The following is a 14,206-nucleotide window of genomic DNA, read 5'->3' as shown; positions in this document are numbered from 1 at the left end:
GTTTCTGGAGGTTAATTTAGGGTTGTAAAACGTTTTTGAGAGGATTAGAAGCTTTCTGGGATTTTTTTGAGATTTTGTAAGATTTTTCTGGGTTTAGGAAGAACTTTAAATTTTTCGGTTGAATTTTTTGACGAGTTTGAATTTTTTGACGAAGTTTTTGACAACCAGTTGAATTTTTCGATCATATTCCTACCAACTTTCCAGAAACCGACAGGTTTCCTTTTTGATTAAATTTTTTGGTAACTTTTTTAAAAACCGATGGAATTTTGATTTTAGGTTGAAGTTTTTGGTAGGCATTTCTAGAGAGAAATGAGAGTGTTTCTAATTTAGAGAGAGAGGAGCTTGGATGTATTTGAAGAAAAATGCTAAAAAGTGCCATTATACCGACTCAGAACGACGTCGTTTTGGAAAGCCTTGACTCGCAGATAACCCGACCAGGATCAGCGCGCTTACCTTAGTATAAACCTTACCCGATCGTAGGTTTTTCCTTTTTCCTTTTTCATTTTATTTTTATTTTTATTTTTTGATTTGATTTAATTTTTACCTATTTTTTATTATTTTTTAGTTTTTTTTTTAAAAGAGTTATTTTTCCCACTTTTATTTCTAAAAGAAAAATAGAAAAAAGAAAAAAAGAAAAAATAAAGTTCTAAAAAAAAGAAAAAATAATTCTACAAACAAAATAATAAAAAAAATCCTTTCAATAAAAAATAAAAAAATATATTTTCAAATAAACAAAAATAATTTTTATCCTCTGAACTATTAGAGGATTGTTTTGAAGTGAGCCATACCAAACTATTAGGAGGCTTCACTAATTTTTCTGGAATAAAATTAATAAATCAGATGACAGAACTTCTTTTAAGTGAAACATTAGTCTCCATGAATACCCTTAAGGTGAGAGAATTATCCTAAATTGTTACCAAACTATTGGGATAATTTTATGGTTAATTTTCAATATTAAATTATTTGGTAAATAATAAAAATGGTCAAGACTTGGATAATTTAAAATCAAACTAGTACCATTCTTTGGGTGATGTTGTGGGGGTGCTACAACTTTCTCCATGCATAACTGACTCCCAAATCTAACATCTATTTTGTAGATCAAATTCAATCAGGTGATCAATCACACCAAGATAAAAAAGATTGGTAGTGACTCCTCCTAACTCAAGTCTAGTGGTAAGTTCATAGATCTATACGTTATGACATGTATTATATAGTTGTATGTGGGATTAAGATAAATAGCCACATTATTGTAATCCAATTAATTGAAAATGGACTTACAAGATTGAAAGGTATTCCATAAGTTAGGTAAAAAGGTTTAATTCCAATCTTATGGCTTGAGGCTTTAAACGAAAGAATGAACATGTTACAAAGAATCTTTTATATCATTTCTACCAATGATTCTTTTAGAATCTTTACGGCATTGGTGACTCATTCGACTTCAAGCTACATTAGTTGGATGTTAAGAAGTCTAAATGGAGTAATTTAAAGGTTTCATGGTTTTTTTATGATCGAACATATAGTTTATGAACTCAAAAGGTCTATTTGTGGAATCAAAAGGCATTTATTCTGTAATATCTGAAGTCTGATGAGCTTGTCACTTAAGGAAAACATTGTAGAATAGTGCACACATCTAGAGGTAAGTGGTAGTAGCTATGCATTTCAAGTGCTCTAAATTGAAGATATCATATTAGTAGCCGTAATCATTAACCTATTATTTAAGACAAAATATATTATCGTGTCACTTTGAGTGAAGAATTAATTGAAACTCCCATTTCAATTTAGGGATTGAGATTTTTTGTGATAAATTTATAAAGATATTTGGTTGGTATTAGAGAGCCTACATTCAACATGTGTTGAGTAAGTTTGATATACACTGCAGTTTTCCTAATAAAGCGCTTGTTGTGAAAGGCGACATACTATTAAATCTCAAAATCCTCACGTTGATAAGTGAAAAAACTCATATTGATTATTCAATATGCATTAATTGTGGATAGTTTGATGTTGTGCTCAAACCTATACGTATGTTGATGTTAGGAATGCTTTAGGTGTACTTTGATGACACTTAAGCAATATTGTGTTTAGATATTAGTAATATGATATTCTGGATTTAGTCGAATATTTGATCTTATTTTTGCATACTGTGTGAAGTAAATTTTGATAGTATTAGCTAAAAGAGCTATTTTTTGGAAAGTGTGTAATGAACATTTATAGCATCATCAATTATGGAGGCAAACCATATGGTATAATGTGAAGCTACACATGCCAGTAATCTTATCTTAGGGTTGGGTTTTGTGTTTCCCATTTCGAAGTCACTAGGGATGTTTTGTGATAAATCTGCAGTAGGGACTTTCTCCCAAATATTGGGAATTCCTCACACTCCAAATAAATAAATATCATCATTCAGATTATTAGAGAGAAAGTAATGAAGTCCATTATTGGAGCAAACTATAGAGAATATAATCTACAAAGCTCATTCCAATAGATACACTAACTAATTTAGGCTATTAAAGTGTCTTGATAACATGACACTTATAAAAGGCTTGTAAAAGTCTTTTGTTGTATTGAGTTAGTGGAAGCTCTATATAATGAAACCAGTTGCAACTATATGGATGGATTCCTTTAACATATGTAGATTCTATTTACGCATTATGATGAATATGGCATTTAGTTGGATGAAATATTTTGGATAGGTCTCATATGCTTTTTTTGAAGTAATGTATCATTCGACTTAGATTCAAAGACCTAATGGAAATGGATATTGATTTTATTATTATATCATTTGCATTTCACACTATCATACTACTATTTTTTAAATGTTTATGAGTCTATGTACATATACCTTGTCGGTACAATGCATTTTATGGGCTTATGAAGGCTTGTCATTTGCTATTGGTGAAGTTTTTATAAGTTTATATACATGTATCCTATAAATATAGTGCATTTTAAGACTTATAAATACTTTCTAATTGTAAAAGGCATGTAAGTCCACACATTTGTTCCTTATTAGTACAATGTATTTTGGGGTTTATAAGTGCTCATTCTGTTATATGATGATTTAGGTATTTACTCATATTTGACAATACTAGTCATGATTATTCTATTTGTCCGAATCTGGTTTTTAAAACTATAAGTATATATTATACTATTTTTAAAAATATTCAAAATTGACTTATGTTGTTCAAGTAAGAAATTGTTATAATTATCTCATATTGTAGACTAACATGACCAATTAATATCAAATTATGAGTAATTACAGTGATACCATATTATAATATACTTGAAAATATAATATGATTTTAGTTAAATGTGATTCCAATTTAACTCTATAGTTGCACCCATAATAAGATAGATCAATTTTAACTAACGTATTAACAAAAGTCTATGCTTTCGCTCTATATATATTAGGCTAACTTATTAGATTTTATAACTTCAGTTTAAGAGGTAAAAAGCAATTTTCTCTATCTTTTTACTATGTAAGTCACCAATCGAAACCAATAAAGTGGTACTAGAATCACAGGACGATACCATCAATTTTGTGAACCTTGATTAGACGATAACATCAATTTTATGAACCTTGATTTAGCGAGATTGAACTTTCATCCATATCAAAATCAACTTTAATTTTAATTATAAATTATGTTAATGATTCCATAAAATTTAGGACAAATTCAACATAACATAGGACTAAAAAATCTCAATTCAATCTATTATAATCACTGTAAAACACAATTAACTTCTCCCAATAATTATAACAAAAAAATGAGTTAAGTTTCATTTGAAGTGTCAATGACGTGTTAGCTTCACGAAAACTTGGGTGCGGGACGAATAGCTCTCCACCGCCCTGGAGAATCAACAAATAGTCGGTGGTTGTTCTGCCGCCTTGTTATTAATATGTTTCTTGATTAAACAATTCTAGTTAGCAATCAAGGATGGCGACATGGCATTCCACTACACTACGATAACCAGACCAATAAAGAGAGAACGAATAATTCTCTCTAACTACCAACATTTAAAAAAGGAGAAATAAAATAGGGTTCTCAAAGCCTAGAGCTGGCTTTGTCATTATTAGATAATTGAGTTGTGATCTTGATTTGCTATAAATTGTTATTATTGTTACATAATAGATGTGATTCGAACTAACCCCTCAACCACCATCCCTTAATTTTTTTTCTTCATTGACTTTAATAGTAATTCTAATTGGAAGATCTTATTTGTGGAGTAAGGTGAAAAGGATCCTTGCCCAATCTATATGAATATTAATAACATTTTGATTTTGTTAGGTTATAAATAGGAATTAATGGAAAATTGTAGTACTATGGATTAAGTATTAATTAAGGTTGTTGATGAAGAATTTTGCTAAATAATCACTGAAAGCGATATGCTTTAATATTTGGTGGCGCAAATTTTTGATAATTTGAGTAAAATGAAAAGAGAAATGCTATATTTCAATAGCTAGAAGTATTAATTTGGACAAGATATATTTAGAAAAAACGAAGAGAGAGGAAAAAAAAAGTAGATTCAAAACAAGTCAACCATGATTTAAGCACACATGACCCAACCTTGTTGTTTAAAATGGGGTATTACTGTACGTATTAAAAAACATTCCTATCATAAAGCAGCAGCCTTTTGCTTTTGCTATTTTTTTTTTGTGTAAATTGAATTTATCTAATAATAGTAATTTCAAAAAATAATGAAGATAAACATTTTCGGATGTTGGTATAATGCCTAGTGGTGGTTTTTTTCTTTTTTTTTAAGTCGCAATTTAAAAATATTAGTTGTAATATATTGTGGGTGTAAATTTATAATTTTATTGATAGAATTAAGAGATTAATATATATTTTATTTTTAATCAATAATTTGTATTTATCATTTTATTAATTGATTGTAAAATTTAAAATTTCAAAACAGTGAATGAAATAATTTTTAATTTAAAAATAAAAAAGATTATGATTTAAAAAGTAAATTTTTTAAATATTTTTTTAAATAATTATATGAATTAATTGAATTAAATTTTAAATTTAAAATATTTACCTTATATTATTATATTAAACCTTGATAAAATCAAAATGATTAATTAATTAAAATGATAGAGAAACCAAAAAAAGTATTTTTATAATGATATTTTGTTTGGATAAATATTTCTTAAAAAGAAATTTAATCTATTGAATTGTGATTAGATAAAAAAATTAATTAAAAAGAATAATAATGATATTAAAGATAAAAATATATATAACAATAAAATATGTAATTTACGTATCACTAGATTTGTAAAAATATATAAATTTTATTAATAATAAAAAAAATAAAAATAAATACTAAAGTTAAATAAAATGATATATATTTTTATATTTTATAATAAGTCAATAGCAGTAAAAAGGTGAAAGATTTAGAAGAAATTTGAAAAACATCTATTTTGGTGAAATTTCAAGAGAGAATATAAGCATATAAAGTCTCTTCTTGAAATTTTACTTAAATTTAGAAATTCTTTCTCATTCTATTCAAATAAATAAAATTATTTTAAATTTTTAAAAATTTTAATTAAAATAAAATTTCTCTTTCAAATTCTATATCCAAATAAAACGCCTACGCTAATTAGTAATAACATTTTCTTATGGCAAAAAAGATATTTTGGTTGAGTTTGTATTAAATTGACCAAGTCAAAATGCCAGCCAACATCAGCACCAATAAAAAAATATATTAGGAATGTTTCTTCTTCTTCAAAGCTATAAGTATAACAACTGCCACCGCCTCTGTCATTGTTCACAGCATTGGGTCACACAGCAAAGCCAGTTCTTTTTCTCTCTCCTTTAATTCTAAAATTTAGAAAACAAAGAATAGTTTGAGTAAAGGCTTTAAATTCTCAAAGTATAAACAAATGACATTTTCAGTTTCATCTGTTCTCTGAACATTCTGTAAACATGAGAGGCCCCTCTCTCAGTCCCAAAGAGCCCCGTCACCGCGTTTCTGTTTTCTCGTCGGTTCCTCTCTCCTCTCATCTCCTTTTTTCTTTCGTTTTGTCATTTCTTCATCAAAGTTTTTGGTTACTACTCTCATTTATATTAAAACTCGAAATATTTTGGTAAACGTTTAATTTCTGTTGACCGAGCTTTTAAGCACTGTTGTTTTTTTTACTAGAAAAAATGCAGTGCGATCTGTTTGAGTTTAGCTGCGATTTCTATTTTTTGTTATTTTCCCCTTTGATTTGCTCAGAAATATTGTAGTTGTAGATAGCATTAGTTTCCTTGTATGGTAATTATTTGAAGAAATTTCCTAGTTTGGTAGGTATTTATTTGCTTAATTTAGATTTTTTGCTCTTGAAAAAGATCAAATATGAAGTGGATTGAGATAGGCCTAGGTGGCACTCTCTAACTTTAACCACTTAATCTTTCAACTGTTTACATTAGTTCCGCTTATTATTATTCCTTTTTTTTTTTTTTGGCCGCCATTGCTATTGTTTATGTGAATTAGTGTTAATTTTTAATAGTTTTCGTAGGAGAATGAAAATTTTCTGCAAAATATATTTTTTAAAAATGATGTTTTGCTAAATAAATTTACTATGATCTTTTGACTTCTTATCTGATTAAAGCTTAGGACTCTTCATCTTGTTTTAATTTGATTTTTGTATTAACTGAGGTGCACTAAGATTTGGATTTTTGAGGTTGGTGTTGCGCTTTATTAGAAATTTAAAAGTTCTGTGGAATGAAAGTTAGAAATGATATCTCAATTTGGAATATTTTGTGAAATTGGTGAAGCCAGAGGCATCAGCATGATTAGTGTACTTATATTATGCAAATTCTAGTTTTCTTAATGTTTTGAAATCTTTTGGAGTTTGCTTGCATTTATTACAAGTTACTTTGCTTTTGCAGATCAGGTTTTGGATACTTCAATTTTATCTTCATACTGACATTAGATTTGCCTTATATTTATTGCATAGAAGAACCTTTGGCTTTTCGTTTTTTTCTTTTTAATTGTCTCTCTTTTACTTGCTTTATGCACTGGGCTGATGCGACTCATAATTTTATTCTTACAGTGAAGACACAAGCAGAAGAGGGTTTCAAAGAAACAAGGTCTTTAAAGACGTTGAGAAGGCACTTCATGTTCCCATTCGATACAGGAATTTGAATTGCAAGATATCTACCTTGAAAGCCGTTCTGGTTATAATTCTATTGGGAACTGTCTTCACACTCCTTTGCTCTCCTGCAGTTTATGTTTCAGATCGTCCATCCAACTTTGTATCTAGGTATATTCTACCACCAGTTTATCTTTCTGTTAATTGTTATATCAAGGCTATAGTTTGCTCTATTTTACTTTAATTATTTTCTGCTTGAAAATAAACCATGTGTATGTTTGAGCATGTGTATATATGAGAGCATGCATGTGAATACATGTGTTTGACTGTATCTAACCAGCTACCCAACTAACATAGGTAACACTAACAATCTCAATATCTCTGCTTTTAACTTGACCACCTCGATTTTCCAGTACTAAAATGCCAGGAGCAGTGAGTTTGCTGGCCTATATGTTGAAGATTACTCTTGTTTCTGTTCTATTTCTCAGTTATTTGAAGTAGAATTTTGTTACATGCAGGCCTAGTTTTGTATACAGATGGATAAAAGACAGTGCTGCTGCAGATCCACGTTATATATCAATGTTGGATGTAAATTGGGACCAAATCACGACTGTCATTGAAAAACTGACAGACAGGGATGAATATCAGGGAATTGGCTTGTTGAACTTCAATCATAGTGAAACTGCTCGATGGAAGCAGCTGTTACCAGATGCTGAGCATGTTCTTTTGCAATTGGATTATGTGGCAGACAATATAACTTGGGAATCCCTGTACCCTGAATGGATAGATGAAGAAGAGGAATTTGAGGTTCCTAACTGTCCTTCTCTACCCAATTTTCAGTTTCCTGGAAAACCTAGGATTGATCTTATTGCTGTCAAGCTTCCTTGCAACAAGGCACGAAAATGGTCAAGGGATGTTGCACGTCTACACTTTCAGCTAGCGGCTGCAAGGCTTGCTGCATCTGCTAAGGGGTTTCACCCAGTGCATGTGCTTTTCGTGACTGACTGCTTCCCACTTCCAAATCTATTTACTTGCCAGGACCTGGTTGCACGTGAAGGGAATGCTTGGCTCTATACACCCAACCTGCATAGGTTAAGAGAAAAGATTCGATTGCCAGTTGGATCATGTGAACTTTCAGTTCCTCTCCAGGCTAAAGGTTAGTTTCAAACTGGTTTCCTCAAGATATTTGTTCATACAAATTCTTCTACTCTTCAGAATTACTGAAGCTGGCTGGTTGATATTTTTATGTCACTATCAACTTTTTACTCATTTAAAATCTTTTCACTAAGATAAGAAGCCCTGTACGATGAGGCAAGATTGTTGTATAAGTTGGCAACGATGACTGATTATGACAAATGAGTCTGTGACATCCTAAACTACTGACCTAAATGAACATTTTTTATCTCTATAATTCTTATGAGGTAGGGTGTTTCTATAGGAATTCCACTAGTTATTGTTTTTTTCCCTATTAAAGAATTAGATGAAAAGGTGGTTGTTGATAGAAATGAGTGACGCAAGAAGATTCAAATTACAACCTAACCTGATTCTCTTATTTGTTTTTTCATATAGCCGACCCCATAGTATGGGATATAAGGCTTAGTGTGTTGTTGTTATTGTATTGTTTTTTTCCCTATTGAATCTTTTCTAAATTTTACTATACTTTTTTCTTGTTGATCTGGAAATTTTCCTTCTTGGAATGATGATTTGAAGTCCAACACCTCTTAGTGAAGGCTTAAAAACTAACTGAATTTCTAGTTTTCCCAAGTCTGAAAGGCTTTAATTTAAACTAACTGAATAAATTTGGACAGAGTATTTCCATTCAGAGAGAGCACACCGTGAAGCATATGCAACAATCCTACACTCTGCTCATGTATATGTTTGTGGGGCCATTACTGCTGCTCAAAGTATCCGCATGTCAGGTTCAACTAGGGACCTTGTGATACTTGTTGATGACTCAATCACTGATTATCATAGAGGTGGCTTGGAGGCTGCTGGTTGGAAAATTTATACAATCCAAAGAATCAGGAATCCAAAAGCTGAACCAGAAGCATATAATGAATGGAATTACAGCAAGTTCCGTCTTTGGCAGTTGACCGATTATGATAAGATTATTTTCATTGATGCTGACCTTCTTATACTCAGGAATATTGATTTCTTATTTGAGATGCCAGAAATTTCTGCTATAGGAAATAATGCTACGCTCTTCAACTCTGGTGTGATGGTTGTTGAGCCATCAAATTGTACGTTCCAGCTACTAATGGATCACATCAATGAGATTGAATCCTACAATGGTGGGGACCAGGGATATCTGAATGAAATCTTCACTTGGTGGCATCGGATTCCAAAACACATGAACTTCTTGAAGCACTTCTGGGAAGGTGATGAGGTGGAGAAGAAACAGATGAAGACTTGCCTCTTTGGAGCCGATCCTCCAATCCTCTACGTCCTCCATTATCTGGGAAACAAACCATGGCTATGCTTCCGGGACTATGATTGCAACTGGAATGTGGACATTTTGCAGGAGTTTGCTAGTGATGTTGCTCACAAAACATGGTGGAAGGTACATGATTCCATGCCGGAAAATTTACAGAAGTACTGTTTGCTTCGGTCCAAGCAGAAGGCACAGTTAGAGTGGGATAGGAGGCAAGCTGAGACAGGGAATTACACAGATGGTCATTGGAAAATTAAGATAAAAGACAAGCGTTTAAAGGCATGCTTTGAAGAATTCTGCTTCTGGGAAAGTATGCTGTGGCATTGGGGTGAAAAAAATTGGACAGATAATGCAACTGCTACCCCATCACTCCCTGCTATCAAGAAAACATCTCTCTCTTCATTATGATTCTTTTCTTCGTTCTTTTCTTCAACGTTTTTTCTGTGCAGATCACATAGTCAACACCTAAAAAATGAAAATTATACATTGAGTTCCATTTCCATCCAATGGTTATTTGGAAATATATGTCAGCTTGGAACGTCTTTGAATTTTCAATAACTTCAGCAAAATGCGTAGCTCTTTCATCAGTTTTGTATGGATTTTTGGTTGGAAGTTACATTATTGCAAAAGCATTTGATGCTTGCTTTGCAATAATCTTTGATAGGAAAGCTTTTATCCTCACTCAAATATTGCCTTTTTTCTTACATAATTTTTTATTCGAAATTAATTTGTAATAAATATAAGAATATTGACATATGATACTTTCAGATCACATTAATAATATAATAAAAACATAAGTTTATGGGTGGGCCAGACTGAGCTGGGCGTTAGCTTTAGACCCTGATGGCTCAAAAGGTGCCCACTGAAGCCCACCAATAAATATTTAATACAGAACAGAAAGTGAGCAGTAACCGACACCGTTACAGAATCTTAACTCTTTCCATCTTTGTTGTGTTTTTCTTATGCTTTTGTTGTTTCTGTTTCCTCTCAATGTCCTGAGAAATTGTTTTGGCAATTGACAGTTCACTTTTTTGGAGCAACCCCTGCCCCACCAAAAAAAATCTCCAAATTCCTCATAAATGCAAAGCATGGATTTATTGGTTTCAGGTTGGAATTTTAAACACTTTGCAGTCCCAGTGCCACCTCCACCATCCGCTGCCACAAATTGTAGTTGAGCATTTACAAGCCTCCGGGCTCAGCTCAGAAGTTTTCGTCCCCGTTTGGGGCATACCCTTTTAAAAGTTTGAGCCACTTTTAAAACCAACCATTGTTGAAGAAGTTTCAATGGACAAGTTGAGGAAGAAGAGCAGCTTGTTTTTTCATGACTTTGAAGATGGTAATTTTATGAATACTAAATACCCATTTGCTCTGTGCGTGTGTGTGTTTTAAATCTTTTAGATTCAACATTTCTGCACTATTTGGTTTGCTAATGTAAGGTTAATGAAAGTTGGATGTGAAGTAAAAACCCATACTTTTGTCAAGAATTAGTATCATGGGTATAGGGTTCCTTTATTTTTGTTACTTTAAGTTTTCCAATTGAATTATGTCGGCTAATATGTATTAGTTGTTTAAGAATTGAAACTCAACTCAAGTGACAAAGCTAGTTTGTTAGCTCTAGGGGAGTAAGTGAGTTGAGAGCTGGCTCAACTCGGGAAATACTCAGAACTTGAGGAGTGCAGCTTGAGCTAGAGCAACTCTAGTGGTTGATTGTACCGATTGCAAACACCTCAGCACCCTGCTCAAGCCCATTCAATTTTTTCAAAAGTATTTAAAAATGTTTTATATAAATATCAATTATAAGCAAGTACACTAATTTGACACTCAAGTAGCTTGATTTTTTTCCTGAGTTGAGCTCAAGTTTGAAAAGTAAAACTTGATCAATCTTGAACATAGATTCAAGTGTTGAGTTTATAGTCAGGCTAGAGATGAAGCTTTATACCGTATTAACTTGACTAAGCTTGATTATACCCCTAGTTATACTATGTACTAAAAGTTTCAACAAACTAACATTCATCTATTTCATTCTTTACATTTTAAAAATATTTCTTATATGTTGAATGAATCTCTGATGTATAAATGAATTTTCTTCACTGTATAGATGAATCAATGATAGACAATGATGGTGATTATTTTGAAGAGTACATAGAAAATGAAACTGAACTTCTGTAAGTTATACCACAAGAGTTATTGGCAATCTTTCCTGTATTTGTTGGTCAAGACTGCAACAATTGCATACATGTATATTTTTTAAGGTTGGGGATGGAGCCAGAAGAGAAGGAATTTCTCTTGCTGGAACATCGGGGGATAAAGAAGCATTAGCATCAGCTGAGGATGTATGTCTATCCTTCGATGGTAATTTGGGTATATATGCCTTCAAAATATTGACAAATTCCTCCATTCAAGTCTGCATTGAAAGACTTACAAATAAGTAAGCATTTTTTAACATATTTTCTTTTATGAGAAATGCTGGTAAAACCTGCATTCTCAATTAATAATGTGGTGATATTTTCTCAAGAGAAATCATGTATACTGTTACACCTAAGTTTTTATTTTAATTTTTTTATGAATCAGCTAATGAATCATCATAGGTTGGATATCAAGCAGATACACATAAATTTAACGGAATATTATCAAACCTTACCCATTTTTAATACACAGCATCTTATTGGAAGTGGAAGCTATAATGTACTGGTTAACCATTAAATTAATGCAAATTTCTTATGGTAAGACTTGAGGTTGAACGAGCAATTGAGCTTCAACCAAGTAAATTTCCATATTGATGGAACTTTCAGTTATAACAGCTATGATATTTACTTTCTAAGGATCTCTCTAAATAAATGTCTTATTTATGCTGATTGTAAAAGTTTAACTGGCAACATATAGCTTTTCATGGGTTGAAAGTGCCTTCTGATAAATTTTAACTGGATAGCTTTCCATGGGGTGATGTCCTCACTTTAGCCATGCAAAGAGTGATGCTAGCATTTGTGATTGTCTGTTCTTTAGCAATATAGCTTCCAATTCATTTCTGGACAGTTAGTCTTCCTTTTTGTTAAAAATAAGTTAATTGTAAAGTCACCTTTATCATGATTTCTTTTTACTTATCTTCTGTATGATTTAATTTTTTGGGTAGCATTTTGATATGGTTTATTTTCTTCAAATTATAAACTACTGCTTAAAGGAAAAAGAATGCCTCCGGAACTCTAATTTGTCATGATTTGACAGATCTGGTATCCCCAGTATGGAAGATATTGAAGATGAAGCTGAGCTTGCTAGAGCAGTACTAGAGAATATAACCTTGGAGGTAACGATATTTCATAATCACTATTTTCTGTTTCTGATATTTCTTCCGAGTGGTTGCGGTCAAATAGAAGTGCATTTCTGAATAGGCAAACCTACTTAATGGTACAATCTAATGGCAACGTAAAGCAGGCCTTTAGCCTTAGGTTACGTACACTAGATGTTAGACATGGTCAAGCAGCCTCCTTATTTTAGGAGCAGAAGTCAATAGCCACAATCTGTGGTGACTAATGCCATAAAGCTTAAACTTATAGTCTGTTACACATCAGAATTAAATCTTTTTAGCTTTAAGATCTAAAAATACATGTTACTTGCAGATGTCATCTCCAGCTGTTGAGAGAGTAGTTCGGATTCCTCAAGATTTAGACCAATTCAAGGATCGCTTTATGATGTGAAATAACTGAGATAGCTGAATGTGGTTCACTTTCAGGAACTGACAGTGTTTTCCGGCTTGTCTCTTTTGAAATGGAAACAAAATGTTCCATCTGGGGTTTACCACATGTGAGAATAAATAGAGAAAAGGCAGGGAAAGGAAGACCACTTGGCAAAAGCTGAGGGAATGGCGTTTGGAAACTCCCTTTGGTTCTTTACGTTTAGTCCGATTGTATTCCCAAACATGAAATCTTCTCTATTTTTCTTCTTCTTTCCCCTCCCACAATATGCATGGTGAAATAGCTAGTTGGTAGTTTTGCTAACTGGTAATCCAGCATTTGAACTTTACTGTCTCTGAAATTGTCTTCAAATCTGTGTTGTAAAAAATCTGTTCCATCACTGTATATAATTTGATAAATTGTGTTATAATTTGGTTGTTTACACATTTGGAATGGGAAATGAAAGGGGACAAACTAATAAAAATGCATAGGCAGTAGTTTAGTTGGGAATTTGGCAAGATACGAGGATGCTGTACACTGGAGATAAGTTCCAAATCTCTTAAGGTTCGAATTCTTCACCTCCTATTCGAAGATTAAAAACAATAAATAAGGGCTGTGGGCTAGTACTGTCACCCTTGTGCACAACAAATAACTGACTGAATGTTACTATTTTTTATTTCTATCCATTAGAATCTTTCGAATGTGTTTAAATTATAATAACCTTTTGAAATAGTTGTTCAGAATGTAACATGATTGCCTAGATGCAGCATGTGGCTAGCTCTTGGAAAGTTAGCAGATACATTTCAAAGTGGAGGTTCTGATTCCACAAGTAATATTTTTTGTTGTGGTTTTTCTGATGACTTGCACATTTCCATGAGGTAGCCATAGATTTTATCCTTGATTTCATGATCCAGTCTTTACATTCTTGGAGACCCTTGATCTTTATCATAAGTTTTGGTGGCTTGATGTCAATTTGATTCCTTCTAATGCATTTTCTAGTGTTAGTAGGATTTATTGTGGGGCATTTAATAGCAGATT

The 14,206-nt window shown here is 32.1% G+C and overlaps 2 protein-coding genes across 3 annotated transcripts; both read left to right on the top strand.

The window, feature by feature from the left end:
* The first annotated feature begins 5,736 nt into the window (after positions 1–5,736).
* Positions 5,737–10,030, top strand: LOC111298917 (putative UDP-glucuronate:xylan alpha-glucuronosyltransferase 3). Of its 2 annotated transcripts, none has more exons than XM_022893680.2 (4): positions 5,737–5,974; positions 7,031–7,240; positions 7,588–8,225; positions 8,878–10,030. In XM_022893680.2, the coding sequence occupies exons 1-4, from the start codon at positions 5,919–5,921 to the stop codon at positions 9,906–9,908; spliced, it is 1,935 nt and encodes a 644-aa protein (XP_022749415.2). In that variant the 5' UTR covers positions 5,737–5,918; the 3' UTR covers positions 9,909–10,030. The 2 variants fall into 2 exon arrangements, with proteins under 2 accessions (XP_022749415.2, XP_089614512.1); XM_089758386.1 differs by having other exon boundaries at positions 5,745–6,079.
* Positions 10,031–10,482: 452 nt separating this feature from the next.
* LOC111298933 (uncharacterized) lies at positions 10,483–13,598 on the top strand. The gene is given in 8 exon segments (XM_089758387.1): positions 10,483–10,670; positions 10,673–10,735; positions 10,738–10,836; positions 11,599–11,669; positions 11,753–11,928; positions 12,723–12,801; positions 13,115–13,184; positions 13,187–13,598. Coding segments are annotated over 8 exon segments (765 nt in total). The 5' UTR covers positions 10,483–10,579; the 3' UTR covers positions 13,303–13,598.
* Positions 13,599–14,206: the final 608 nt, after the last annotated feature.

This window comes from Durio zibethinus, chromosome 3, assembly GCF_047325235.1.
Source record: "Durio zibethinus cultivar Kanyao isolate XHJ-2024 chromosome 3, ASM4732523v1, whole genome shotgun sequence".
In the NCBI taxonomy this organism is placed as follows: domain Eukaryota; kingdom Viridiplantae; phylum Streptophyta; class Magnoliopsida; order Malvales; family Malvaceae; genus Durio; species Durio zibethinus.
Note: the sequence above shows the minus strand (reverse complement) of the source record. Positions and strands in the feature narration are given on the sequence as shown.

Coding starts and splice junctions, on each gene's coding strand:
- LOC111298917 (XM_089758386.1), top strand. CDS start 5,919: ATGAGAGGCCCCTCTCTCAGTCCCAAAGAGCCCCGTCACCGCGTTTCT. Junction 7,241..7,587: donor CCATCCAACTTTGTATCTAG/GTATATTCTACC, acceptor TGTTACATGCAG/GCCTAGTTTTGTATACAGAT. Junction 8,226..8,877: donor AGTTCCTCTCCAGGCTAAAG/GTTAGTTTCAAA, acceptor AAATTTGGACAG/AGTATTTCCATTCAGAGAGA.